We start from the raw sequence: 26,945 nt of genomic DNA, 5'->3' as shown, positions 1-26,945 counted from the left end.
TATAAGTAAAATTAATAATTAGAACAGTAATGAATGTTTATACATTTCAATTAGATATGTTGAAAATACTCTGACACCACACTGTATACAGCTTATTTTCCACAAATGCTAACTCCTCAATGGGCCGATAAGGTTCAGTGACAACCCTCTTAAAGAGAGTGGTGAAAGCCCCCTTCACAAATAAAACTTAACACAGAGCCAGCCAAGCCTATGTTACCACCAACCATCAAGCCATCAGTATAGATTGTTCCTGAACCTCGGGATGCAACGAAGATGAAGAAAAATTGGTGGCAGAGATCCTCGGGATGAACCGAGGCTTTAGGACCTCGTGATAGGTCATCAAGACGAAGCTGTAGCTGAGGGATGCACCACGGAGGCATATGTGAGTGGCCCAGAGGAGAGATGGTAGAGGAAACAGCTGGAGTTCAGAGAGGAGGGACCACATGTGGATTGCGATCGTAATCCCTAATCTGGGCCGCCACTGCGGGAGATAACGAGTTTCATGTCTGGAAAGAGGAGAAGGTAGTTTGGATGATTAGGGGAGTGGAGAATGTGTGTAGCATAGCTGACAAATTGCTGTTGGTGCCTGATCCTCAATGGAGGGGCCCGAGCCTCCACAAGTAAGCTGCTCAGCTCACAGGGCTAGTTCAAAAGGCTCCTGTCACAAGTTGAACCACACAGTGGTGTATCGCAACCAGTATCTGCAATGCTGAGGGTGATGTCAAACCATATGCCAGATTCGAATAATCAAGACAGGACTGTATCAGGGCTTTGTAAAGCTGCAGAAGGATAGTGCTATCTGCACCTCACCTGGTGTTACTCAAGCAGTGAAGTGTATTAACATGCAGCCGGCATTTTCACTTAAGCTGGCGAAGATGGGGAACTCGGTGTCAACTGAGAATCAAAGACCTGTCCCAAAAAGCATTAAGTGTACACCACATTGAGTAGTTGGTCGTCGAGGTAAAAGTTCTGATTGTGGGTGTGAAGGGTACGATGTCGACAGGCACACGCCGTGTGTCTTGGCGGCTGAAAACTGAAAGCCACGGGGGAGTGCCCATGGTTGCGCCTTTCATATGGCGCCTTGAGACGACATTCAGCAATACCCAAACTAGTGGAGCAATACTAAAGCTAAATGCCATCAGCATACAAGCAAGGTGATACTGAGAACCACACAGCTGCTGCTAAACCATTGATGGCTACTAGAAAGAGAGGGGCACTCAGTACAGAGCACTGCAGGACTCGATTCTCTTGGATATGGGGCAGTGGGGGTGGGGGGTACTGTGGGAAGCACCAACTCAAACGTGGAAAGTAACATGCGACAAAAAGTTCTGGATAAAAATTGGAAGGGCACCCAGGAGACCCCATTCATGTAAGGGAGTGAGAATGTGGTGTCTGCATGTGGTGTAGTTTCTGCATGTGGTGTAATAAGTCTATTGCAGGTCAAAGAAGATAGCTATAAGGTTTTGACATCTGGCGAAGCTTATTAGGATGGCAGACACCAGGTAAACCACGTTATCAGTAGCGAACAGCCTAGGCAAAAACTGCCCTGGGATGGAGACAGAAGACCCCAAGACTTAAGGGGCCAACACAGCCGCTCACTCACCGTGCATTCAAGCAACTTACAGATAACTTTGTGAGACTAATTAGGAGATAACTAGCCATCGGCACACGGTGCTTACCTGGTTTCAGTACTGGGATGATGATGCTTCCTCACATTGCGATGGGAAACTCACTCTCACTCCAGGTGCAGTTAAAGATGACAAGGATATGATGCTGACAATCCACTGACAGATGCTTCATCATTCGGTCATGGATACAGTCCAGCCCCAGGGCTGTATCACGCAGTGGACTAGGACACTGACAAATTCCCACTCTCTGAATGGAGCATTATATGGCTCCAGGTGACGTGTAGTGGAAGACAACTGCTTTCGTTCCACCCACTGTTTCAGAACACAAAAGCCAGGTTGATAACTCTCAGATGACGAAGCTCGAAAATAATGCACAGCAAAATGTTCAGCAATGGCGTCTGGGTCAGTGCAGACAGTGTCATTCCATGTAATACCAGGTACACCTGCAGGTGTCCACTATCAGCAGAGACGTCTGATCTTTGCCCAATGCTTCTGTCATTTTATTAGATGGCAGACCCAGGCACAAAGCCGCTTAAAGGCAATGAGGTGCTCCATCAATTGGTGCTGCTTATGGCGTTGGAGAGCCCGCCTACGATCTCTAACGGACTCTGCCATTTCTGATAACCACCAAGGTACTATCTTCAGTCAGGACAGGCCGACGAATATGAGATCCCTAAATCAGCTGCCAGAACAATGGCTGTAGCTGTATTCTGGACTGCCTCACCAATGTCACCATGGGCAACAGCAGAGAAAAAAGCACCCCAGTCAACACTGTTGAGAGCCCATCTGGGCAGGAGTCCAAGGGAGTGACGCTGAAGGAGGAACAGGAAGATCAGGAAGTGATCACTACCACAAAGGTCTTGATGGACTCTACAGTGGATGGATGGGAGAAGACAAGGGCTGCAGATGGAAACATCAGTGGCCAAGGAAGTACCATGAGCCACACTGAAGTGTGTGGGTGCACCAGTATTCAAAAGGCGAAGTAAATTTTCAAGGTCTTGGCTGCAGGCAGTGATCATGGTACCACCCCATAAAGGGTTATGGGCATTGAAATTACCCAGGATTAGGAAAGATGTGGGAAGTTGAGAAACCAGTGCAAACATTATGTTCTGAGACACTTCACCATCAGGAGGGAGGTAAAAACTGCAGATGGTAATATCCTGAAATGCCCTTACCTGAACAGCCACAGCCTCCAAAGGAGTACTAAGAGGCACAAGTTCACTATACAGTGTGACCAGAATATATAAGCAAACAACCCTGTCATAGGTAGCACGATTCTTATAATATCCCCAGTAACCACGAAGGGCCGGGGTCCACGTTGCTGGAAACCAAGTCTCCTGAAGGACAATACAGAAGGCAGGGGAAGTGCTTAAAAGATGTCGTAGCTCAGCCAGGTGGAGGAAGAAACTGCTACAGTTCCAATGTAGAATAATATTGTCAGTGTACTGTGAGGCCATGATGGGCCAAGGAGGCAGGTTAGGCCCTAAGGTCACCTTCCGGCACTGGTTGTGGGGTTAAGGCATCAACACACATAGGTCCTGAGCTCCATAAAGTTGGGCAACCTGTGGCCTCAGGGGCCACCAAAACCTCCGCCTCGGCCACAGGAGTGGAACAGGCAGAATCTAGTGGTGTGGGTGCCACGGGAATCTCCTTATTCATGGAGGACTTTTTCTTATCTTTCCTCTCCTTGGAGGATTTGGATGATGGTGAGGGCTTCTCTGAATCAGTTTCAGGTAATAATGATGATTGCAAAGCCCTGTGGCCAGCAGCCTGTGGCTCCTGCAGCCACTGGCTGGTATCCAGGCATAGGCAGAAGCCTTAGAAGGAAGTGTCCCAAGAGACTCCTAAATGCCAAGAGAAGCCGTAGGAAGGTGATTTGTCTCCAGCTGGGAGGTGTGGACCAATGTCCCTGGTGGGTTGGAAGCCAACAATCCCGAAGTAGGTGTGGGGGAAACGACAAGAGGAGAGCCCACAACCATCAGGCCGGCATGCTTGGTCGAGCAGCCCTGAGGGGCCACTGTAGGAGATGTAATGGGTGGAGGTATCATCGCCAAAGGGAACGATGTCGTCGTAGATGCGGCATATATCACTGTTCTACGTGCTTGGTGCAACTGCTCATACTACTTCTTGGACTCTTGATAGGTTATTTCGTCCAGTGTCTTATATTCTTGTACTTTCTTCTCTTTCGGGAAAACTGTGGAATCTCGCGAGCAGAGAAAATAGTGCTTTTCCCAGTTAGTTCACATGCAGGAGTCATCCACACTCTCTAAGATGGAACTAGTGTTGCAACACGAAGACATGCCTAATTGAAATTTCAAACACTTGAAGGGAGGGGGACATATGGTTTCACAATGCATTGGTATACGCTCACCTTGACCTTTTCAGGGAATGAATTGTCCTCAAAGGCCAAGATGCAGGTACCAGTAGTGACCCTATTGCCCTTTGGCCCCCTATGTACACGACGGATGAAGTTTACACCCTGTCGCTCCAGCTTGGCGTGTAGCCCATCATCTGATTGCAAGGGCAGGTCTCAGTAGAAAATGATGCACTGATCCATATTTAGACTATTAAGGGGAGTGACAGTCACCAGTATGTCACCCAACTTGTTGCAAGGTGCAGTGCCCATGACTGGACAGGGGGATGCTGTTTTGATAAAAATTGACCCACTTTTCATTTTAGAGATGGTTGCCACTTCACCAAACTTGTCTTCTTTGTTCTCCACAAAGAATAAAGGCTTTGTGGCCAAGAAGGAATCCCCATCAGTCCTCGCACAAATTCAGTATTGGGGGGAGTATTTCTCTCTTTGCCAGTTAGCTCTACATTCCTCCCATGGAGTGGTCATGGGAGGGAATATTTTAGGATCATACCTCTCAGTATTAAATGAAGACTTTCCTTCCATAGAGACTTCTGGGGCCGTATGGCCACCAGCGGGAGATAACTTCATCCACTTCATTTGCGTCTCTTCCACCATGGTGCCACCCATTCCGAACAAGGGCTTTCTCCATGGGTGCCATCCAGCATCAGTAATGGCTACCTGACCAGTAATCCACTGTTCGGGGTACCTGTGCCCCAGTCACAACGGGCACATACTCCTTGGCCTACATGGGGAGTTCTTATTAAAAGGAAGGGTGCAAAGATGGAAAAGCACAAAGGTGGATCATACACTGCTGTGAGCGACCTTCTCTGCACGACCCACTCTTCTGGAGAATTTTGAAAATTGGTGGCAGGTCAGACCCAACAATGGGAGCCATGTTTTTATGCAATTAAAAGTTCTAGAAAATACTGGAAGTGGAACCTTGAGTCCCAAATCATAAACCAGGTCCAAGCAGGGTTTCCACCAGGAAAACCATCCGATGGAGAGGCAGCGGGGAAAAGGGATAGTGAATGTATAAGCCTGCACCACGGATGGGAAGTAGTGCTGCCAAGGCTGGGGCCCTGTGCTAGTCAAGCATGTACTCACGAAAGAGTTGTGACCCCTCTGTGGGAACCTGCACTTTAATAAAGTACTGTACATTATTTTGGCAGTTGTTCTTTATACTTTATGAGAACAGTACTGTACATGAAAATAGTTTATTTAACACAGTTTGATTTTTTTTCTACGATTCATTTTACGTAAATCATAATCATTAACAGACCACAAAAGTTGATCATAATTTTGCATATAACAGACTGGCAGAGTAGCTGAATCATGAAATACAATCTAAACTTAAATTTCAATACTGACAATGTCAAAATTTCATGTCAGAGTTTCAATTGGGAAAGACTAAGAGCCCATTAATTTCATATTCTTCACAAATAGCAAGTACCACATATGAGTATGCTTGTCTGTGCGAAGTATGCAAACATCTCTCTGTGGGTTATTTACTTCATCAAAAATTAGTCAACGACCTCCAAAGTACTGTTCATTAAATACCAGCACTAGTTGCAACATTTTGTTTCCATGTGAAACAACTCCTGCCAACCTCAGAAACCTAACAGTTATGGTACTACGGTAGCATGGCAAAGCCTTGTGCTGTGTGTTTCAGTTTGCTTTGTGGCAGACAAATTCAGTGCAACTAAGTTGGATTATTTGGATGGACGGGTGGATTGATGGCATTAAAGAACTTAAACTACAAGGTAATCGGTGCTTAATCATTTGTGTGTCAAGCAGGGACCAGCCCTAGAGAGGACACAGACGACAAATCCTAATGGACTCAGCTGTACCTGAGAATCAAGAAAGCCAAGACATAGAAGCGAGCAGAAGGGAGACAAGGGTAAAAGGGTGAAGGTGGGAGAGTTGTCCCACCCAGAAAGCAGCTGGAGGCCCTCAGAACATGTTATGCAACTGAAGACACACCCTCTGCAACTGACCAGTGTTTCCACACCCTCCATTATCATAAGTAAACTAGCTACACGGACAAGATAAAATCTCAGAAAGGAGAGCAATGACAACAAGTCTGTCAACTAACAACAGATGTGCCCCCCGGGTCGGAGAAGGCAACGGGGCACCCCTCCATCAAGTGGCGTATGAGGCTCATGTGCCCTACATAACATAAGGGATGTCAAATCAAATCTGCCGTTTTGGCATCATCCACTAGCACCAGAGATAACACATCAGAAATTTTAAGGTATTGCCACAAGGCAGCCAAATTAGGCCAGTCCAGTAGGATGTGTTTTTGAGCTTATAGGCGCTCAACTGTGAAGTTATCAGCACCCTTACACTCATTAAAACAAACAAATGTGTATAAAATTGCCAAACTTGTTACACACAGTGAAGAGGAAAATCATAAGATGACACTCATTCACTCACTCACATTGAGCCACACAACCACTCTGTATCACACGCCTGAAGACAACTGAGAAAGGGTGGAAGGTCCTACACCTGGCACTAAAACAGATGTAAAAGCATAGAAGAGCTAAAATGAAGACACAGGGAAATGTAACAGGCTGATCACTTCCAAAAATAATGGGTGAGCCAGTCACCCTGTTAAGACTTTAAAAGTATCTCCCTAAAAGTTTTGGAAATAAGTTGGACACATCACAAAACCTTAAAAGCTGCCCCAGTAGGGTGTGGGTCACTGACAGTGGGGTGGATCCTCACGTTGGAGGACGTGGCCACGAGTCAGCCGAGTGCCGCCAATGTGAAGACGAGAGAGGACAGATTTCCTGCAAGAAGCGTGAAGGGAAGACTGCTACACGGTCATAGTCTTCTTCATGGTTCTCACATTATTTGTATTTGGAGAAACAAGGGCTCACCAATCTATATTCAAAGCCTCTAATAATTGTCAGTGCAGAGAGAACCGAAGGTCCAGTCCAGTACAATCATCTCCAAAGACGATATTCTGGTAGCTACCTTGGCCAACTGGTCAGCACATTCATTACCTGGGATTCTAACATGATCCTGGATATACACAACCAGAGGGTGTTAATGGTAGCAAGAATTGTATTTATAAGTATGCTACAGGCTATAATTTTTTTAGGTGGTGATTTTTACTCTTTTATATTTCTTATTAAGATTGCTATTATATTTTTTGGATTTATTTGGGTCCGAGAGAGAGCTCACCTCGGTGCACACTCCAGCAAGCGACACTGATGGAGGATCAAAACAACTGGAAAATTATCAGTCACACAGGTCATTATGGATTCTGAAGTACATGTATCGGAGAAGACACGGGCTGCAAATGGAAAGGTCAATGGCTGAATAAGACCCGCACGAATTGTGTGAGAACACCAGTATTCGAGAGGAAAAGATTGAGCTCTGTGAGTAACATTTCAACAGCTTCAGCACGGCCAGTGGTCCTAGTTCCACCACATCAAAGTTACCCAATATAAAGAAGGGTTGGGGGAGATGAAAAAACAGTGCAGACGACATTGTCAGCCCCCATGTTGAGTGGTACGTGTTTGTTGTAGACAGTGTCAAGAACAAACAGCCAAACACCACCCAATTCTCTTTCATAGTCAGTGGGATTTTTAAAATAGCCCCAACAGCACCTGCAGATAGGTGTCCACATTGCTGGAGGGCAGTGAAAAAAGACAGGGGAAAGCACAGAGAAGATGTCACAGCTCCACAAAGTGGCAGAAAGAAACAACTACAGTTGCACTGGAGGACCACACTATCAGCAACCTGTGGCATGAAGGGACCAAGGGGGCAGGTCATCAGTCAGTGCTGCCTGCTGCCACAGGTTGTGAAGATACATCATCAATAAACATCTGTTTCGAATGAAGGTGAATGGGGGATTCCACAGCCGAGGTGGCCACCAAGAATGCTGCCTCAGACACAGATCAAGAACATGCGGGGTCTGGTGCAGGGGGGCATCAGAATCACCTTCTTTTGGAGGATTACTACTTGTCCTCCTTGCGCTTAGATGATTTAAACTCCTGCAAGAACTTGTCTGCCCCTGTTTCTGGGTCAGAGGAGGAACACAAAGTCATATGACCAGCAACCTACGGCTTTTCAGCCACCGGCTGGCATCTAGTTGCAGGTCAGCAGAGTCCTGGGAAAGGACAGTCCCAAGGGACCCTTCCTGGTAAGAGGTGCTGTAGGAGGGTGTTGCTTCTCTGGTTGAGGACTGACATCCCCCGGCAGATAGGAATCGACGCTCCTGAAGGAGGTGTGGTGGAAGCAGAAAGACAGGGACCCCCAACCAGCAGGGTAGTGCATGCAGGTCGTGTGGCCCCGAGGGCCAGATGTAAAATACTCGGAGGGCGGTGGCACAGTCACTAAAGAGGACAACATCTTCATAGCAGTAGCATATGTCATTGTCATACGCTTAGAATATAAGCAATCATATTTCTTCTTGGCCTCTTGATATGTGGGACAGTCAAGGGTTTTGTATTCTTGGATTTTATTTTCATGTTTGAAAATGGTCCAGTCTGGAGAACAGAGGGATTGGCACTCCCCACACCGGACACAGATGGGGTGTGGGATGCAAGGAGCAGTGTATGCAACTGGTGGCCACTATCCCCACAGATTGGGTTAGCACTACAACACAAAGACATATCCAAATCAAATGTAATTGCAGTGCCACATGGGAGGAGGAATATACAGCTTGACATCATAGCGATAGACCATCACCTTGTCCTTCTCAGGCAATGAGTCATCTTTAAAGGCCAAGATGAAGGCCACAGTATCCATTCTGTTGTCTCTTGATCCCCACTGGACACGATGGACAAAATGCACACCTCATCTCTCCATATTAGCATGCAACTTGTCATCAGTCTGTAAAAGGAGATCTCAGTGAAAAATGATACCTGTACCCTATTCAGAATTTTATGGGGGAGTTATAGTGGCAGGAATATCACCCAGCTTGTCACTGGTGAGCAGCACCCGAGACTTACGGGAGGGGGGGGTTGAGGGAAAGGGGTTGAGGGAGGGGGAATGGGGTGAGGGAGGGGGAAAGGGGTGAAGGAGGGGGAAGGGGGTGAGGGAGGGAGAAGGGGGTGAGGGAGGGGGGTTGAGGGAGAGGGAAGGGGGAGTAAGGGAGGGGTGAGGGGGAGGGGGGAGGGAAGGTCATTATAAGCAGAACGGAGTCACTTTTCACTTTTCAAATTGCTGCACTACCTAAAACCAGTCTGCAAGATGTTCCGTGAAGAACAAAGGCTTTGTAGTCAGAAAGGAATCCCTGCCTATCACAAAAGAAACCATGTGCTGGGGGGGAAAGTATTTCTCGCCTTGTCTCTGAGCCGTATGTTCCTCTCATGGAACAGCCAGGGAAGGAACATTTTGGGGTCATGTCTCTCAAAATTGTATGATGTCTTAGCTTTGGAAGAAAGCAGAAGAAAGTTTAAATCACCTTATGTGCAAATCTTCCACCATAGTACCAGCCACTCTGAATGGGGGCTCTCCCCATGGGCGGCACACAGCCATAGCAGCAGTTACCTTGCCAGTAAAGCATTGCCTGGTGTCCTCATGCCCCCACCATGATTGGAACTTACCCCTTGGCTTGTGTGTGGAATTTCCAGCTCAGGGACCAATACCACAATCCCTGCGTGGTCAGGAGGCTACAATCATGCAGGTACTTGGTCACTGCCCACCCCACCCCCCCCCCCCCAATCTCTTCTCCCCAATGCGATGGATGGCTAGTGTATTGGGCATAGTACCTTCGCAAGAACAAAGATTGCAAAGAGAGAAGGGGCACAAAGGTGGAACACATACCATGCTGGACAACCTTCCATGCACAAACCACACTTCTATAAAATTTAGAAAAGAATTACCATGATAAACCCAACAAAGGGAAATAACAAAAAGTTGTAGTAAACTGGAAGGTCAGAAAACGAGTGTCCAAAACACAAACCAGGTCTGAGCACAATCGGCACCAAGAACAGCAACCAATGGAAAGGTAGAGACAAAAAAAGAACAGTAGGAAAACAGACTTCCAGCATAGAAAGGGAAATAGCACTGCAAGACCTGGGAGGAGCCTATGGTGGCCAAGTATGTACTTACAAAATAGGTGTGGGGCCCCTGGGAGGGCGGGGGGGATTTAGTTTGATAGCCTTATGTAGTACACAATCATGGATAAAGGTGGTTTGACAGCTTTATGTAGTAGGAAATGATGGATAAAAATAACTTTATAAAACTGAGTGCTCTCCATACACATGCAAAATGTAATCTTAATTGTGAAACATGTCAAGTAGTGAAGATATTACACCAAAAAAAGTGCCAAAAAGATTAATACTACAATACAAAAGACAAAACAACTGCAGAAGTGTAAATGCCAATGGGAAATCGAACATGGCGCTGGGTTAACTAATGACCCACAAAACAAATACAATGGAAAATGCAAATTATGCAGCATTATAATTACAGTTTCTGTGGCTGGAACAGGAGAGGTAAGTGGAAAAATAATTTATGCATGTATATGGAGAGAGAGAGAGAGAGAGAGAGAGAGAGAGAGAGAGAGTGAGAGAGAGAGTGTGTGTGTGTGTGTGTGTGTGTGTGTGTGTGTGTGTGTGTGTGTGGGCGCGTTCGCGTGCGTGCGGGCATGCGTTACGCTTATGATTGTTGGATGCACCAGTGTGGGAGATGTGTGAATGGTTTATTCTTTTATTTTCAGATTAAGCAGTAGCTGGAAACAAAATACCATAAAAATATACCAGAATAGAAAATATATATATATATGGGCAACTTGAGAAATTTCTGGGCTCTCCTTCTTCTCCTATATCTAAGAGTTGAGCCTTCAGTGGTAAAGAAACTGTTTCTGTGGATAAACTAGACTCAACATATCAGACTGTAAAACATCGTCTGTCCTACAACTGTACGGACTGTATTGTAAAACTGAATAAAATTATTTATGTTAATTCAAGAACAGCTTCAAGTATTCGTCTGGGTAGAACCAACACAGAAGCTTTAGTTATAGATGTGTTGGATCTAAATTATATTCAAAATGCAAAGATGATCTAAATACAGATAATTCATTTTATTGCTTACAGAATGATTCTTCTAACATGAAAACAATATAAATGTTTCCATTAGTGGTTCATTAGTTTAGAGCCAAAAATGGTGTTCAAAATAAGTTAATAGATTTTTATGAAAATAGTGATGGGTCTAAAAATGGCATATTTGAAGCAATTCAAAAGCCACTCGAAACATAAAAATTATCTTTTCATAATGTATCTGGGCTAAGTGCTGACAACAAAAATGCTAATTTTGGAGTTAACCATTCTTTATTTATGAGAGATTTAATTCATGCACACATAGTGTGTAAGTGTATCAGACACGCTACGAGTTATCACATGAAATACAGACTGTAATTTTGAAAATTTGTACTAGTTTTGCCCACTCTGTTATGAAAAGAGAAGAACTGAAAAAAATTATAGAATCAATGGATTGAGACTTTCATGAAGTGAAATGCCATGTGGAAATAAGATGGCTCTCTCTTTTACCCTGAAGGGATACATTATAAATAAATCATTATAAATAAATTGGAAATCCATCAGAAGTTATTTTGAAAGCTAAGGAGAAAACTGTCCAGTGATTTTACAAAACTTATTGATGCTTAACACTTTGCCTGAAATTTACTTGCATTATTGTAGCCATATTTTAAATTTGTTTAATAATGCTGTAAAATGCCTGGAAGGCAACTGCATAAGAACTTTGGATTTGTATAATATTGTGGATAATCTTGAAAACACACTAACAAAATGAAAACAGGGTCTTTTCTTTGGATATAAAACAGGCAAAAAAAATTAAGCTCATGTCTTCACCTGAATTCAAACAAGGTGGTTGTTATTTGTTGACAAAGCTTAACAGTATCTAAATAAAGAGTTTGATTTTAATGATACAAATTGGTTATTTACACTAGGCAATATGAACTTAAAAAGCAATGTTGCATTTGGCATTTTGTTAAAATAGTTGAAAATTTAAAGCTGTAAAATCTTAATTTAAATGTGGATGATCTATATGGGGAAATTGCATTATTAAATAAATTATATCATTAAATATATACTTTTGAAGGTTTTGCACAATTATACACTGTACACAAATGGCAAGAAATATTTAATAAAAAAATGATAAGTTTACGAATGTGTACAAATTAATCTCTATTGTTGACTCCCATGACTTCAACTTTCACAGAGAGTTTTCTTTCCTTTTTTTCCTATGATGTAAGAAACAAAGCACTTCTGAATTTGATAAAAATTAATCATTTATTTATCTTAAATATACACTGTCAAGATGCTGTGAAGCTGTTAAGCAGTGACAATTGTTTGTTAAATAAATATTTTTAGCAAAATAATTAAGAAAAATAAATAGTACTTTATTTTGATACAATGTATTTTATTTTTCTACCATTAACAACCAGTCTACTTTATTTGCTCAAAGAAAGGGTGGTAATATTAGTCACACTGCTCGCTTGCCACGCCACGTCTGTTAGACCCACATGCCACTTGCCCCATACTCGGCGAGTCAGAGCCACATGTTGGCGCATGAAGTGACTGCTGGCTGTATTCTTCCATGTGCCCGTGCATAGCAAGTGATGGATACTGAATGCTACTTAGGCAATTTTGCCACGTGGATGCAGGGCTGTAGCACACATCATGTACCATCATTGTACCCAACTGTGGTCATGATTAAAATACACTCAGAGTCAAACCTGGATCCAACCATTATTGGCTGGGCTCCGTGAGGTACTTGCCACTTAGCGTTACCCAATCACTTCAGCAATACTTTCCTACAATAACATTAAGCCACCATATTTCCCGCTTCAAGAAAATGTCTACCTTTCATTGGCCAACAACTTCACTTAGATTTTTTTACTCAGTTACCCCTCCCATTTTGACTTCACATCTTTTTCCATTCCTGCTTTTCAGTTTCCGCAGTTTCTTCCTCTTTGGGTTCTTATTCATATCTCATCTAATTTTTATTATGATTTGGATACTAGACCCAAACACACATACCCAAATAGCAATTTCTTCCATAGGCTTACTTTCCCACTCATCTCAATTACGCCACACTCATTTAACACAATTTTCCAAACTACTACAAACATTATCCCATAAACTTTATAAGAGATAGGAATATTCAGTTAATTTTGCCTGCTGGCATTGAATTTGGAGCTGTGTGGCCCTTCTACTTCACTTGGATTCATTTTTGTTTTCTCCTGATTTGTTCTCTCTCATCCTGCCCCCATCTTCAACTGAAGGTTCACAATGCATCCACCAGTGCCACAGAATAGCATGCACACTGAATTCTCAGTGAGTTAACATTTAATGGAGAACAGAAACATGGAAGTTGTAAATTATCTCATCACTTACTATTATAATTCAAAAGACTTTTCTTTCAAGTTGTAAACATATTTTTAAGAGCTACAGGGAGATGATTTTCCGACAGCAACATTTACCAGATGATCACCACAGTTCCAACAAGGGAATGCTCCAGTCTGACATGATAAAACAAGCCTCGAAATTTTTGATACAGGAAGAATACACCAAAAGAAAGAACCTGGTTTTGCTTCATAAATTCTGACCATGAACTGTGTAAACAGAAGAAAGACCTACACAAAGTAATAAATATGTACCAAAATTAAACTTGCAAAATTGTGAACGCAAAGTATCCGAAAGATTCACTGTATAGGGTGGCCATGAAGTCCCCTTACCCCCCATTAATAACCAACATAAACCCCTAAGCTTGAATAAATGATACGAACAACAGTTCTTTACAGTTTTTATGACATATGAACCATGTAGAGCTACTCATGAGAAGCAATGCACAGTTAACGATCGAGATCTACAAGACTGGGTCCTCCAAATTGCAACTGAGATGAACATTGCTAATGCCACGTCTTCTTCGACCTGGTTATGAAGATTCAAGGAATCATACCATATAAGAAGTCACAGAACAATGGCGCTTACTTCAAGTAAAAGTATACAGGGGAGATGCAATTAATTCATAGCTGATGTGAAGACAAAGCTTTCTGTTATACTCCTTCTGCTGTATATAATGCTGATAATCAGGTTTCATGAAAGAACTGAGAGTAAATCGCACTTGACCATTTGGAAGCGAAAAAAGACACGAGTCTGTTGTGCAATTGATTAATGCTATGACACATTCGTTTACAACAATGACAGAGATAAATATGAGTGAATTACGGTTTCCACAGCTATATATCAGTTTTCAGGGGCCTCGAGGCATATTAGGACCAAAAATTAAAAAAATGCTGTTTAGTGGCAAAAAATCTTATAATCGACCTATCATAATCTGGAAAGATAGCAAAGAATAATTTTTAACATTTCATTTAAAATAGTTTCGAACTAGTTGCAGAAATTAATTCATTGCTTTTGATGTATTCTTGGCCTGGACATAATACCCCTGTCTTGCAGGGCAATGACAAAAAGATTGTCAAAATAATTTAGATTCCACATGGAACAACCAGTGCAACTCTTAATAAATAATTTCTTCAACTGTGGACAGTATTTTTAACGAAATTGTCACACAAAATGATTTCCAATAGCTCTGTGTCATTTGAGATTTATCAAGAGATCAGTATTCTTAAATTTCAGTCATTTGTGCATTATCAGTTTGCACAGGCACATTTTATGAACTGCTTTAAGTATGAAACTTCTCGAGCTCGGGACCTTTGCCTTTCGCGGGCAAGTGCTCTACCATCTGAGCTACCGAAGCACGAGTTCGAGTCTCGGTCGGGCACACAGTTTTAATCTGCCAGGAAGTTTCATATCAGCGCACACTCCGCTGCAGAGTGAAAATCTCATTCTGCTTTAAGTATGCTTGGTATGCAGTACAACAAGCAGAGCAATAGCCAGAACCATTTCTTACCCCACTGCAATTCTGTATAAATAAAACTAATAGTTACTGTGACATGCCTGAAAGCATTAACGTCTATTTCATCAGATGTGCCTGATCTCAGGAAAACATTTCTTTTCATAATTCAAATGACGCTTCACTTTATTGTGATGATTACGGGGAATAAACAAAGAACTGTTTCCGTTGTAACTAAATATATATTATTCAAAAATTATCATACAAACTGTTCTACCGGAACTGTTATAAAATGATGTACATGTAAGAAATATTTCATTTCAATAAATTAATGTCATGATCTATGGAAGTTATCTGTAATGTAACATCAAACACTGTCTTGATTTACCTCTGGTAGTCTCCTATGCAAGAATTGTCTATGCAACAGCTTAGCTGTCAACACGAACTACCTCTTATTCAAAACATCTGTCAACACGAACTACCTCTTATTCAAAACATTAATAACATGTGAGATTTTTTGTGTGGTTTAAGTGCTTCAAATCTGCTTGTGTCACTCCAGAATATTAAGAGATATTAGCACAAAGCAGTGCTATGCTTTTGTCAGAGCTGATCGCACACTACGCATGAAAGGCTATTCTAACAGCTGTCATAAGCAATTCTACATGCAACAAAAATCAGTAACTTCAACTATTTTTAAAAGATACCTGCATCTTAGCACTTAAAATTTTGACAGTGCATTTCTTTCACTGTATTATTCCTGCACAAAGAATTTCAGAGTGGGTTTCGACATGTTGACTGGACAATTCCCTTGTAAGTAAATCATCCATATTTAAAACTAGTGCCTTGAAGATCTGTCACACTGATGAACATATGTTGAAATTGGAGCCTTGAATGTGAAAGTGAATGCAATTACAGGAAAGCAATTGTATTTCATTTTTGTAACTTGCATTTTGTATGTTGAGACCATCATTATCACACCAATACCATCAATCTTATACAAGACTTTAGCTTAGTAAACACATTTGTAAACGCAGAGTCCAATATTTCAGAACTGGTCTGCAACACATTAATATCTGCACTACTAAAGTACGATAACAAGAGTCTGAGTTCATTACAAGTGCTCACCAATTACTTCAAATTTTGTCACACTCCTCATTTCAACTATTTTTCGAGTAGGGCCCCACAAGCTCATTATTTATATGTATAACACCTGACATTTACCACACACGAATGATATAAATGAAGTAGTGAAATAGCTAACCCTGAAATAACAGTACTGATCTCCTCTTCAGTCATCAGTGGAATGGTCACATTAGATTTTGGATGGAAGCACATAACCCTACAGGTACCTTCAGCTTTCTTCATTTGGAACAGAGGATCACCACTTTCTGGTGGTTCAGGGACATTTTCCAGGAGAGCAGGAAAATCATTTGTAAACACAAATGTTGAAGTGTAGTGTGGATTTATCTGAAAATTAAAATGCAACACACATAACAGAAAAACAGTAACCCAGGAATGTAAAGTAAACAAGATAAACACAAGCTAGCATATAATTAATTCTTTTGACACTGAATGACTGACTTTTGACACTTGTATGCTAAACAATCCTGATACCTTGGTATCAGCAGGCACCAGGGAAAAATGTCACTCGTATCTAATATTTAATTGTTAAGACTCACTCAGCTCCAGGAACCCATATCAGAGCTACCCTAAGATTCTAAATTTGAATAAGAGAGATTACTGTACAATGAAAAGCACTATTAGTGAAAATGCTTCCATCACAGACAGGAGACATAGTAAGAAGTACTAAGGCATAATTGTGGAAGAGTACTAGATCCTTTTTCTATTCTCTCTCTCTCTCTCTCTCTCTCTCTCTCTCTCTCTCACACACACACACACACACACACACACACACAGTTAGCTGCAAACAAACAATAATTTGCGTATCTTAGCTTATGAAACCACAAGTTTCTTTATCTAGCAGACGTATGGAAATGTCTGAATACAAAGAACACACTGAACCTGGGTCCAGCAAGAGGACCAATTCTGCAATTTTTTCAATTTCCCTGGGTACAGTTTCTCGTCAGGACCTGTAGCTCAGAAAATAAGTAAGGGAGAACAGTTAGTGCTCCATCTACTGTCAACTGTGATATCAGTAAAGACAAAGTTGAATGCTTATGTGAACTTTTACACCAATGTCTACTGTCTCCTGATAAGTGGAAAATTTTCCATTGTCTAATTTGAGTGTAAATTCATTTTGCAAAATGTCTCCTATATGTTTGCATTAATAAATGTGTTCCAGTGGTGTGTTAATGTATTGTAGAATAATGATGTCCCTAAAAACTACTTTAGCTCATTTAGTCCCTAGATTAGGGTGTGCCATACAACCCAGAAGAATCATATCTGGATTTTTTTTTAGTTTAGAATATTGATCTTCTGGCAGCAAAACTTACTTTTGTAACTTCACAACTGCATATCAGCACCAAATACAGTAAATTTATTTAGAAAAGCAACTCTATACTACTATGTAAAGAAAAATCATCTAACATTATTACCAAAATACTAATACTAGACTGATTTACTTTAAATTTTTATGTGATACTCTAATAAAGGTTCTGACAGACATAAACTACATATTTTTAATATACATGGTATATAAATAAAATATGTATATAAAAATATAAAACAATGGAAAGTCCAGGTTGGAATACGAACAATTCCGAAAAGGCTAGATTGCTACTCACTGTAAAGAAGACTCAAGGAGTTGCAGACAGACACAACGAAAATAATCTTACAAAATTAGTTTTCGGCCAAAGCCTTCTTCAAGAAAGTAAAGAAAGGAGGACACACACAGACATTCAAAAAGGCAGGCACACCTCACAAGTGTTTCGTACCTGGTTGTGTGAATGTGTGTGTGTTTTCCTTTCTTTTCTTTTGTGAAGAAGTGTGTGTGTTTGAAGTTTACGGGCGCTAAACAGCGTGGTCATCAGCGCCCAAACGCATAAAAACAGGAACACATGCAGCGAAGGGACTAAGACAAACAGCGAACAAGGAGAACGGCTAAAACACACAGACCTGACGCAGTTACAAATCCTCACACACAGAGGTAAAACGAGAGGAGAAGGGACACACTAAAAAGGAAAGGAAACACAAGGGAAAGAGAACAGAAACCGAAGGGAAACAAGGAGGTAATCGTGACTGGCTGACCTCTTACCTAAAACCCGGGTGAGCCAGTCACCCAGCAGCACATTAAAACCCTCTCCCTAAAACCCGAGGCAACAAATGGGACAGGACACAAAACCGTAAGACCTTAACTACAGTCGTTGCGTCATCTTGTAAAATAGAGGGCAAATCCGGTGGCAAGGAAACCACCGCCCTCTGGTTAGAGAATAAAAGACAGTCAAGTAAAATGTGGCGGACAGTAATCTGGACGCCACAAGAACTGCAGATTGGGGGGTCCTCCCGCCGGAGTAAAAAACCATGTGTTAATGGACTGTGCCCGATGCGGAGGCGAGTGAGGAGAACCTCATCCCGCCTGCATGACTGGTAGGACGTACGCCATGGCCGCGTGGTAGCCTTGACCAGACGCAGCTTATTGTCACCGACTGCCAGCCACTCCTCTTCCCACTGACGCATAACACGAAAACGCAGGAGGGAGGTAACAGCATGGAGGGGGACGGCACATTCAACAACATGAGGGAGGGAACATGCATCTTTGGCAGCCACATCCGCCAGTTCGTTTCCCCTAATACCCACGTGCCCCGGCACCCAGCAGAAGGACACCTCCTTCCCCTGCCGTTGCAGGTGGAGGAGGGCATCATGGATGTTCTGGACGACCGTATCCGCTGGGTACAAGTGTTGCATGGTCTGAAGGGCACTCAGGGAGTCAGAACAGATGAGGAACTTAAGACTGGGAACACACCTCATCTGCTCCAATGCCCGCAAGATCGCAAACAATTCGGCATCAAAGATGGTAAACGCCGCAGGAAGCCGTAACTGCACGACTCGATCAGGGAAAACAACAGCACAACCAACAGAGTCCCCCTGTTTAGAGCCATCCGTAAATACTGGTACATGGTCGGGATGCTGATTTAAAATATCATAAAACAAGGAGATAAAAACAAACGCAGGAGTGCAACTCCTCCGGTACTCCGACAAGTCTAAAAGGACGCTGGGCCTCTGGAGCAACCAGGGAGGCAGGCGAGTAAAACCTTGTCGTTGGGGGGCCACACGCTCCACACCAAGGGACTCAAGCAAACGCTTGGCATGAATCCCAAATGGTCTCGTTGCCCTGGGACGACTGGAAAAGAGACGTTCCATAGGCGGTCGGGCAACGGTAGGGTACGCAGGGGAGGTAGGACAGGCAAGGAATTGACACACCCGTCGCACCATGAGGAGTTGCCGCCTGATGGCGAGCGGCGGTTCCCCTGCCTCAGCACACAGGCTGGGGATGGGACTGGTACGGAAGGCACCAGTGGCCAGCCTGATACCCTCATGGTGTACGGCATCAAGAATCTTCAGATACGAAGGCCTTGCTGACCCATACACGGTGCAACCATAGTCAAGACGCGACCGGACGAAAGCCCTATAGAACTGCAGCAAACGCGCCCGATCTGCTCCCCAGGACCGATGGCTCAGACACTTCAAAATATTCAGTGCCTTCAGGGCCCGCACCTTGAGGTCTTTAAGGTGAGGCAACCACGACAACTTGGAATCAAAAGTGAGGCCCAGGAACCGCACAGTGTCGCTAAAAGGAAGAATGGTGTCCCTCAGACGCAATTCAGGGGAGGTAAAAAGACGTCGAGAACGATTAAAATGAACACACACACATTTTTCTGCAGAAAAGGTAAAACCCGTCTTCGCAGTCCATGCCTCTAATCGCTGTATCGTAAGCTGCAACTGCCGACTAGCAGTGACAAGACTGGAGGAAGAACAGAAAACAGCAAAATCGTCCACAAACAAGGAGCATTGGACAGGACTCCGGATAGTGGACGTGATACTGTTAATGGCGACAGCAAAGAGGGTGACACTTAAAACGCTTCCTTGAGGAACACCATTCTCCTGCACAAACAAATCAGATAGCACATTACCAACCCTATAACGAAAGAGGCGGTGGGAAAGAAAGGACCGAATGAAGATGGGGAGACGGCCACGAAAGCCCCACTCATGGAGTTGATTGAGGATATGGCGGCGCCAAGTAGTGTCATACGCCTTATGAATGTCAAAGAAGACACCAAGACAATGCTGGTTACGTAGGAAGGCCTGCTGGATGGCCGCCTCAAGCAGGGTCAAATTGTCGATAGTGGAACGACATCGCCGAAAGCCACACTGAGAGGGGCTAAGGAGCTGCCTGGTCTCGAGCAGCCAAACCAGGCGACGGTTGACCATGCGTTCCAACGTCTTCCCGACACAGCTCGTCAAAGCAATACTGCGATAACTGCTGGGATGCGTTTGGTCCTTCCCCGGTTTGAGGAGAGGAATCAAAACCGCCTCCCTCCATGAGTCAGGGTATGTGCCGGATAACCATATCATATTTAAACAACTCAGGAGAACTTCCTTGGATGGCAGCAACAAGTGCTGCAGCATGCTGTACCGGATTTGATCATGACCAGGCGCAGTATCATGAGCCACAGACAGCGCCGAATCCAGTTCCCACATTGTGAAGGGGCAGTTGTAGGGTTCAGAATTTGGAGACCGGAAGTCCAAGTGACCCCTCTCGATGGCAGTTCGGTAGCGGCAGAAATCTGGATCACAGTGAATTGTGGCGGTAGATTCCGCAAAATGCATGGCCAGTGTCTGGGCAATGTCTCTCGGCGCCGTGAGGAGACATCCCTGATGCAGCAATGCCGTGACAGGTAGTGGGCTGCGTTGCCCAGAAATCCTCCTGATGGCTTCCCATACTTTCGTAGAATTAGTGGAGCGGGAGATGGAGTTCAAGAACAATTGCCATGACCGTCGTTTGCTCTCTTTAATCACTCGCCGCGCTTTGGCCCTTGCCACCCGAAAGGCCGCAAGATTGTCAGCTGAGGGACGGCACTTGAAGCAGCGCAGAGCTGCACAGCGGGCTCGGATGGCGGAGCGGCACTCAGTGGTCCACCAGGGGACAGGACGCCTCTTGGGATTACCGGATGACCGTGGAATGGACAATTCAGCAGCATGGGAGATCACGGCTGTAACATGGTCTACCCATTCGTGGACGCTGGCACGGTGTTCCAAAACAGCCAGTTGGCTGAAAAGCGTCCAGTCAGCTCTGCAGAGGTGCCACTGAGGCGGCACTGAAAATGCCACAGCCTCATCCAGGAGGCGAATCCAAAGGGGGAAGTGGTCACTAGAATGGAGGTCAGCAACAACCTCCCACAGAGCAGAAGCCGCGAGTGCCGGAGAGCAAAAGGAAAGGTCAATAGCCGACGACGACCCGGAAGCAGTACAAAAATGAGTGGGGGCACCAGAGTTGAGGATGCACAGTTCTTCAGACATCATGAGGCTTTCCAGAATGCGACCCCTGGGGCAAGTAGTCGGAGAGCCCCATAAGACATTATGAGCATTGAAGTCCCCCAGCAGAAGAAATGGGCGGGGGAGTTGGCTAATAAGGTCTGTGAGAGCCTCAGAGTCTATCACATCCTGAGGAGGTAAGTAGACTGAACAGACTGTGAGCCTCCGACCCACAAGAAGGTCAACTGCAACTGCTTGCAAGTCTGTAACGAGAGGGAGCTCAGATGAGGGGTGCAGGTCACGGACAAAAACCGCAACACCACCCTTTGCCCTTTGCCCCGTCAGATCATCTTTCCGATATACGGTATAGCCCCGTAAAGAAGGAGCATCAGTGGCCCGAAAATGTGTCTCTTGGAGACATAAGCACAAAGGGCCCTCTCGTACAAGGAGTTGTAATTCGGCCACATGCGTCCTGAACCCATTCAGGTTCCACTGTAATATGGGAGCCAATGATTAGGGTGGCTGAACTTTCACCCTTCCTCTGGGCTTCGGAGGAGAGCCCGTACCCGCTGGAGATTTATTCCTGGGGCGAGAAGATCGCCCCCGGTCGACATCGATGTCCATCAGCTCCGATGACGACCCACGGGAGATGTCAGACAGTACGATGGCCTCGTCATCGGACCGACCCTGACTAGTCTCCTCAGGTGGCAAAACCTTCACCTTCGGCGTCTTTGTCTTGGAGGGCTTAGAATGCACAGCCTTGTCAACAGGTGGAACTTTACTCGCCTGGGCAGAAGGCGCCATAGGGGGAGGGGCAGGAAGTACCCCAATGTCAGCAACCACAGCCTTGTCCGATGTTGCAGGGAGAGCCGCAGGTTGCAAAACAACTGCAGCAGCACAAGTGCACTGGCAAACGCAGGTATTAGTGCTAACACTAGCAACCTCCGTTTGCGTAGCAACAGTGGCCATTTGTACCGGTTTCTTCAGAGCGGAAGCGAAAGACGTTGTAAACACAGGAGGTTGCATGGCCTTAAAGAGCTTCTTGGCCTCACCATAGGGGATGCGCTTAGATGTTTTAATCTCCTGTATCTTCCGTTCTTCGAGATAGATGGGGCAGACCCGGCTCCAGACAGGGTGATTCCCAGAGCAATTCACGCACTTCACAGGCGATGAACAATCGGCTCCTTCATGGGCAGGCTGACCACATTTACCACAAGTGGCTATCCCATTGCACCCCAACGTAGTATGCCCAAAGCGCTGACATTTAAAACAGCGCATGGGGTTGGGGAAATATGGCCTTACTGGCAACCGTAAGAACCCCGCTTTAACATGCTCTGGGAGTCTCGGGCAACTGAACGTGAGAATAAACGAGTCGGATTTGACTAGGTTCCCATCGACTCGTTTCATAATATGCTGCACGTCAACAATACCGTCATCAGCCCATTCAGATTTTAACTCATCCGTGGGGATATCCACCAAATCCCTACATGTCACAACACCCTTACTATAGTTCAGAGTGGAGTGGAGCTCGGTCTCGATAGCGTACTCTCCGAGACAGGTTGCCTTCCGAAGAGAAGCGACTTGACGGGAACTAGAAGTCTCAACTAACAGAGTCCCATTGCGAAGTCGCTTCACAGATTTAAGTGTTCCTGCAATCCCCTCAAGACCCTTGTGGATGTAAAAGGGAGAAACCCTCTCAAAGCTACCCTCCTTCCGTTTAATAATCAAAAACACATTCTGATTATCAGCATATGCTCTGTTACGACAGTCTGATAAATCTCGATCAACACCAGGCGCTGGAGGACTCCCAGCACGAAGTCGCTTTTTCGATTGGGTGTGTTTTCCTACCAGTGGCCCACCCAATCCACTGGTAGGGGGAAACGTAGAGGTCGAAGGGTCCATTGTGGTCCCACGAGCAGCTAGGGAACTAAAGGTCCGCTCAGACAGAGCCCCGCGTGCCTGAGTAAGCCTGATACAACTGGGGTGCGGCAGGTGCCCCAGAGGTTGCCCGCTTGCGACTGTTCCACCCCAACAGCCATGCATCTCATAGGCGCGGAGCACACCGGAAGATTGAGGGGTTTTTATAGAGGTTGTCCTTCCTCGCAATCCAGGCGGTCAAGCCAAGATTACCATTCCCCGCAGCACACAACATTCCACCGCCGCGCCATACAGTGGTCGCTGAAGCATGTCCGGGGGTTACGGTGACAGGAAACTGGCGGCGCCGACCAGTCCCCAGCTCAGGACCCCGGGGTCGCCAAGCCCGTACTCAGCAAATGAATGCTGAGCCCCTGGGGGGCTTTTGTGAAGAAGGCTTCAGCCAAAAGCTAAACGTGTAACAGTCTTTTCATTGTGCCTGCGTGCAAATCAACATGCCACCTTCGCAGTGAGTAGCAACCATACATAACTTCTTAATCGATTTACTTCAAATTCTTACAGGATACTCTACTAAGCATTATGATGAACATAGGCTACATATTTTTTAAACAACAATGTCCTGACTGCAAGAAAGAAGATGCTGTGCTGTGGAAATGTGCAGTTTTGTTTTTTCTTGCAGTCAGTTTTAAATATGATAGCAGGTCATTTAAATCTGCAGACACGTTGTTTCTCACATATATATATTGCTCCTCCTTGCATATAATTTTAAATAAAAATTACATACACAACTATGCGCTGTTTTGTTTTCTTCATAACAGACAGTTTTAACAAAAAACCTGGAAGTTTTATGTATGGCTTATTGCCCTATGATTACAATACTGGTACTGCTTGCTATTATGGAATCTGTATTGTGCAAAACTCTGTAATCCTACGCATTTGTTAACCAGAACTATCGAAATACTGTCACCGAACCTAGCATAGATGGAGGGGGGGGGGGGGGGGGGGGGAGAGAGAGAGAGAGAGAGAGAGAGAGAGAGAGAGAGAGAGAGAGCGGGGGGGGGGGGGAGGTGGAGGTGGAGAAAGATAAAGGAAAGGAGGAGGTGGTGGTGGAGGAGAAAGATAGGGGGGGGGGGGGGAGGTAGTGGAGAAGGAGCTCAGGATGTATATCCAATTCCTATAGATATTTAGCAGTTGTGAATCATTGCTGGGTTCACTAATCCTAAAAATATTCGAGCAAAGCATTTAGTGGGAAAGAATGCTCCTCCGCATCTAGCCACCAGTGAGAATTGTGACGTAATTACCTTGGATTATTTTAAAGATTTAATTAAATGTGCCAGAGTACAAAGGCCTCTGTAGTCTAGGAATCTTCTTATAAATTTACAGGGAAAATCTATTGTAGTATCGGTTAAGAACAACAAATTGTGCTGAAACTAATAATGTGGGGTTGTGTTCTGTTCAGATCCAGAATGTCAGGTGACTGAAAACTGTAGGTCCTCAAGTAACAGTAGAATTACACGTTACTGTAAATCAGGCTGTTCCGATACTGCCCCATGGGGGCCTGAACCGCACACATTCCGCAGGAGTGCAAGACACTCAGCCCTCCCTGCCCATGTGTTCTTGGCCAGTGGAATATGGCCACATACGCTGTAGTCTGTCTGCAAGATAGCCTGTGCATCAGCCCATTTACACACCCTGTCCACCTGTTCCCACCTGTGCCCATTCAGCTGCCCATGGGGAGACACACAAGCCAAAATGGCCTACCATAAACAGTCAACAAGCGGTACAGCAATTACAGACCGGAGAACAGTCCTCGTCAGATAGTGATAACCACAGCTCAGTGATCTCTGTACAAAATCAAGATACAGAAACAGTTCACAGCTCAACTAGACATGAAAGTCTTACTCTCATCCGAAAAGTACATCCCTAAACGAGGTCTAGAGGAGGCAGCAAGCAGATTCAGTGTTTCTCAAATAAGAGAGCCGAGGATTACTGGTACTTATTTAAAACTCAAAAGTGCTCCTTCTCCACTAGTAACAAAGATGCAAATTAAAATTTTTAAAAAGCTGATAAATGATTAAAGTCAACAAAAATATTTTTCCATGTGAAATATTAAAATTGATATTTTCCCTCAACCTGACCAGCCACTTTTTTATTAAATGTAATAGAACATCTGCAGTCAGAACAGTAGAAGAGGAACTGAAAATAGTAGCGGTATCTTGAGAGGGAACGTGCACACATACCACTCCAGCCCTTCATCTTTTCCTCACTACACCCCCAAAGCACATGGGTACTCGTGGGTGTTCTGTTGAGTTGGAAACGACAACTCAGCAGAAAACCTGGAAGCATGCTATTAATCAAGAAAACCTGAGAGCTCTTCCTTTCCAACTTATCCCTCTTTCTTCCCTGAAGACAAAACTACAAGTTCCGAAAGCAAAGGTACAATCTTTCTTCTATTTTTAAGTCTCTCTATACACAGGCCATTATAATTTCACCTCCTGAAGGCAAATTCTGGTCAGTGTTTCCTGCATTTTTGTAGGAGGGAACTGGAAACCATGAGAAAGAACAGATGCAGAGGCCCACACCATATGGCACCTTGGAGCTGGCATTCAGCAGAGGCTACGTAGTGGGAGCTGTACCAAACGCAAAAATTGTCAACATACAACAACCCAGGAATGACCAGTGGCCCAATAGAGGTCACTAGCCCATTGATGGCGATGAAGAAGAGTGTAACACACTCAACACAGAGCCCTGAGATGCCATTCTCTTGGACCTGTGGAGAGTTGAGTGAAGCGCCGATTCTTAATGTCGATACACATTGGGTTCTTGCGTAGCTTAAGGTTTGGAACAACTATGTTATCTTGGCATTGTGAGGGGAAAACAAATACTGTTGAAGCAACTGAGTAGATGTTGCCTTTCAGAAATGTTCAGGTGTTGAGTCTTCCGATTGTGAACTGAATCAGGGTCTGGTGCAGTGCTGTGGTATGAGACAAGAGCCTGAAGTATTTCACAGTCTATGAAAAGAGTTCATTATAGGGTTCAGCTGGGTGGGAAGTGAAACATCAGATGTCTTCAGCTTATTGTTTCTGCAGTAGGAAGGTAGCCAAATAGGATGAGAATGTCGATGCTGTCGCAAGGTGTTCTGGAAGAACCAATGAATGGGTACAAGACCCAGAACATCTGTTGATCGTTGGTGGCCGAGAAGATTACCCAGCTTGGCCCACACCTGGGATAAAGAGGCATACCTCCCTAAGGAGGAGACATAGTGGGCCTCATTTAAAAGTGATAAGGGTCGTCTGTGAAGGCTGTTGGGTGAATTGTTGCAGGTCTCATCGGTGATCCTAAACAGCTATTGCAATGTCTTTGCTCCAACATGACATCGCCTCACAGTGGGAAGGATGGGAGAATGGAAGAGGGGGCTGTAGAAAGGAGGATAGTAGTTCTTGTGGCATGGATGGTTGTGTCTGACATGCCTTGCACAATCTCATCAATGCAATCCAACGGAGAGGCAGTGAATAGAACAGCACAGGCATACAAAGGCCAGATGGCTCTATGAAGCATCCAATGTGGTAGACTGTCTGCTGGGCAATGGCAGGATCGCTGGAAACTAGACACTGCCAAAAAGGTCATCATGTAGTTGATGAATAGATTGGTTGGTTAAAGGAACCACACTATAACGTAATTGGTCCCTTAATCATTTGTCTTTCAAGCTGGGAATAGTTCGTAGAGAGAAAGGACATGAAAGACAATGCACTTGATTTTATCCGAGAATAAAGAAAACCAAGAGATAGAAGCAAGTAGAAGTGAAAGATGGGTTAAAA

At 44.4% G+C, this 26,945-nt stretch overlaps 1 protein-coding gene across 2 annotated transcripts in view; it reads right to left on the bottom strand.

The window, feature by feature from the left end:
- LOC126184615 (galactose-1-phosphate uridylyltransferase) overlaps positions 1-26,945 on the bottom strand; it is a 190,707-nt gene that overhangs the window by 92,746 nt on the left and 71,016 nt on the right. For both annotated transcript variants that reach the window (XM_049927072.1, XM_049927071.1), the window contains one exon: positions 16,082-16,287. In XM_049927072.1, coding sequence (XP_049783029.1) covers positions 16,082-16,287 — 206 coding nt within the window. The remainder of the gene's footprint in view (positions 1-16,081; positions 16,288-26,945) is intronic.

The sequence above is a fragment of the Schistocerca cancellata genome, chromosome 4, assembly GCF_023864275.1.
Source record: "Schistocerca cancellata isolate TAMUIC-IGC-003103 chromosome 4, iqSchCanc2.1, whole genome shotgun sequence".
In the NCBI taxonomy this organism is placed as follows: Eukaryota; Metazoa; Arthropoda; class Insecta; order Orthoptera; family Acrididae; genus Schistocerca; species Schistocerca cancellata.
Note: the sequence above shows the minus strand (reverse complement) of the source record. Positions and strands in the feature narration are given on the sequence as shown.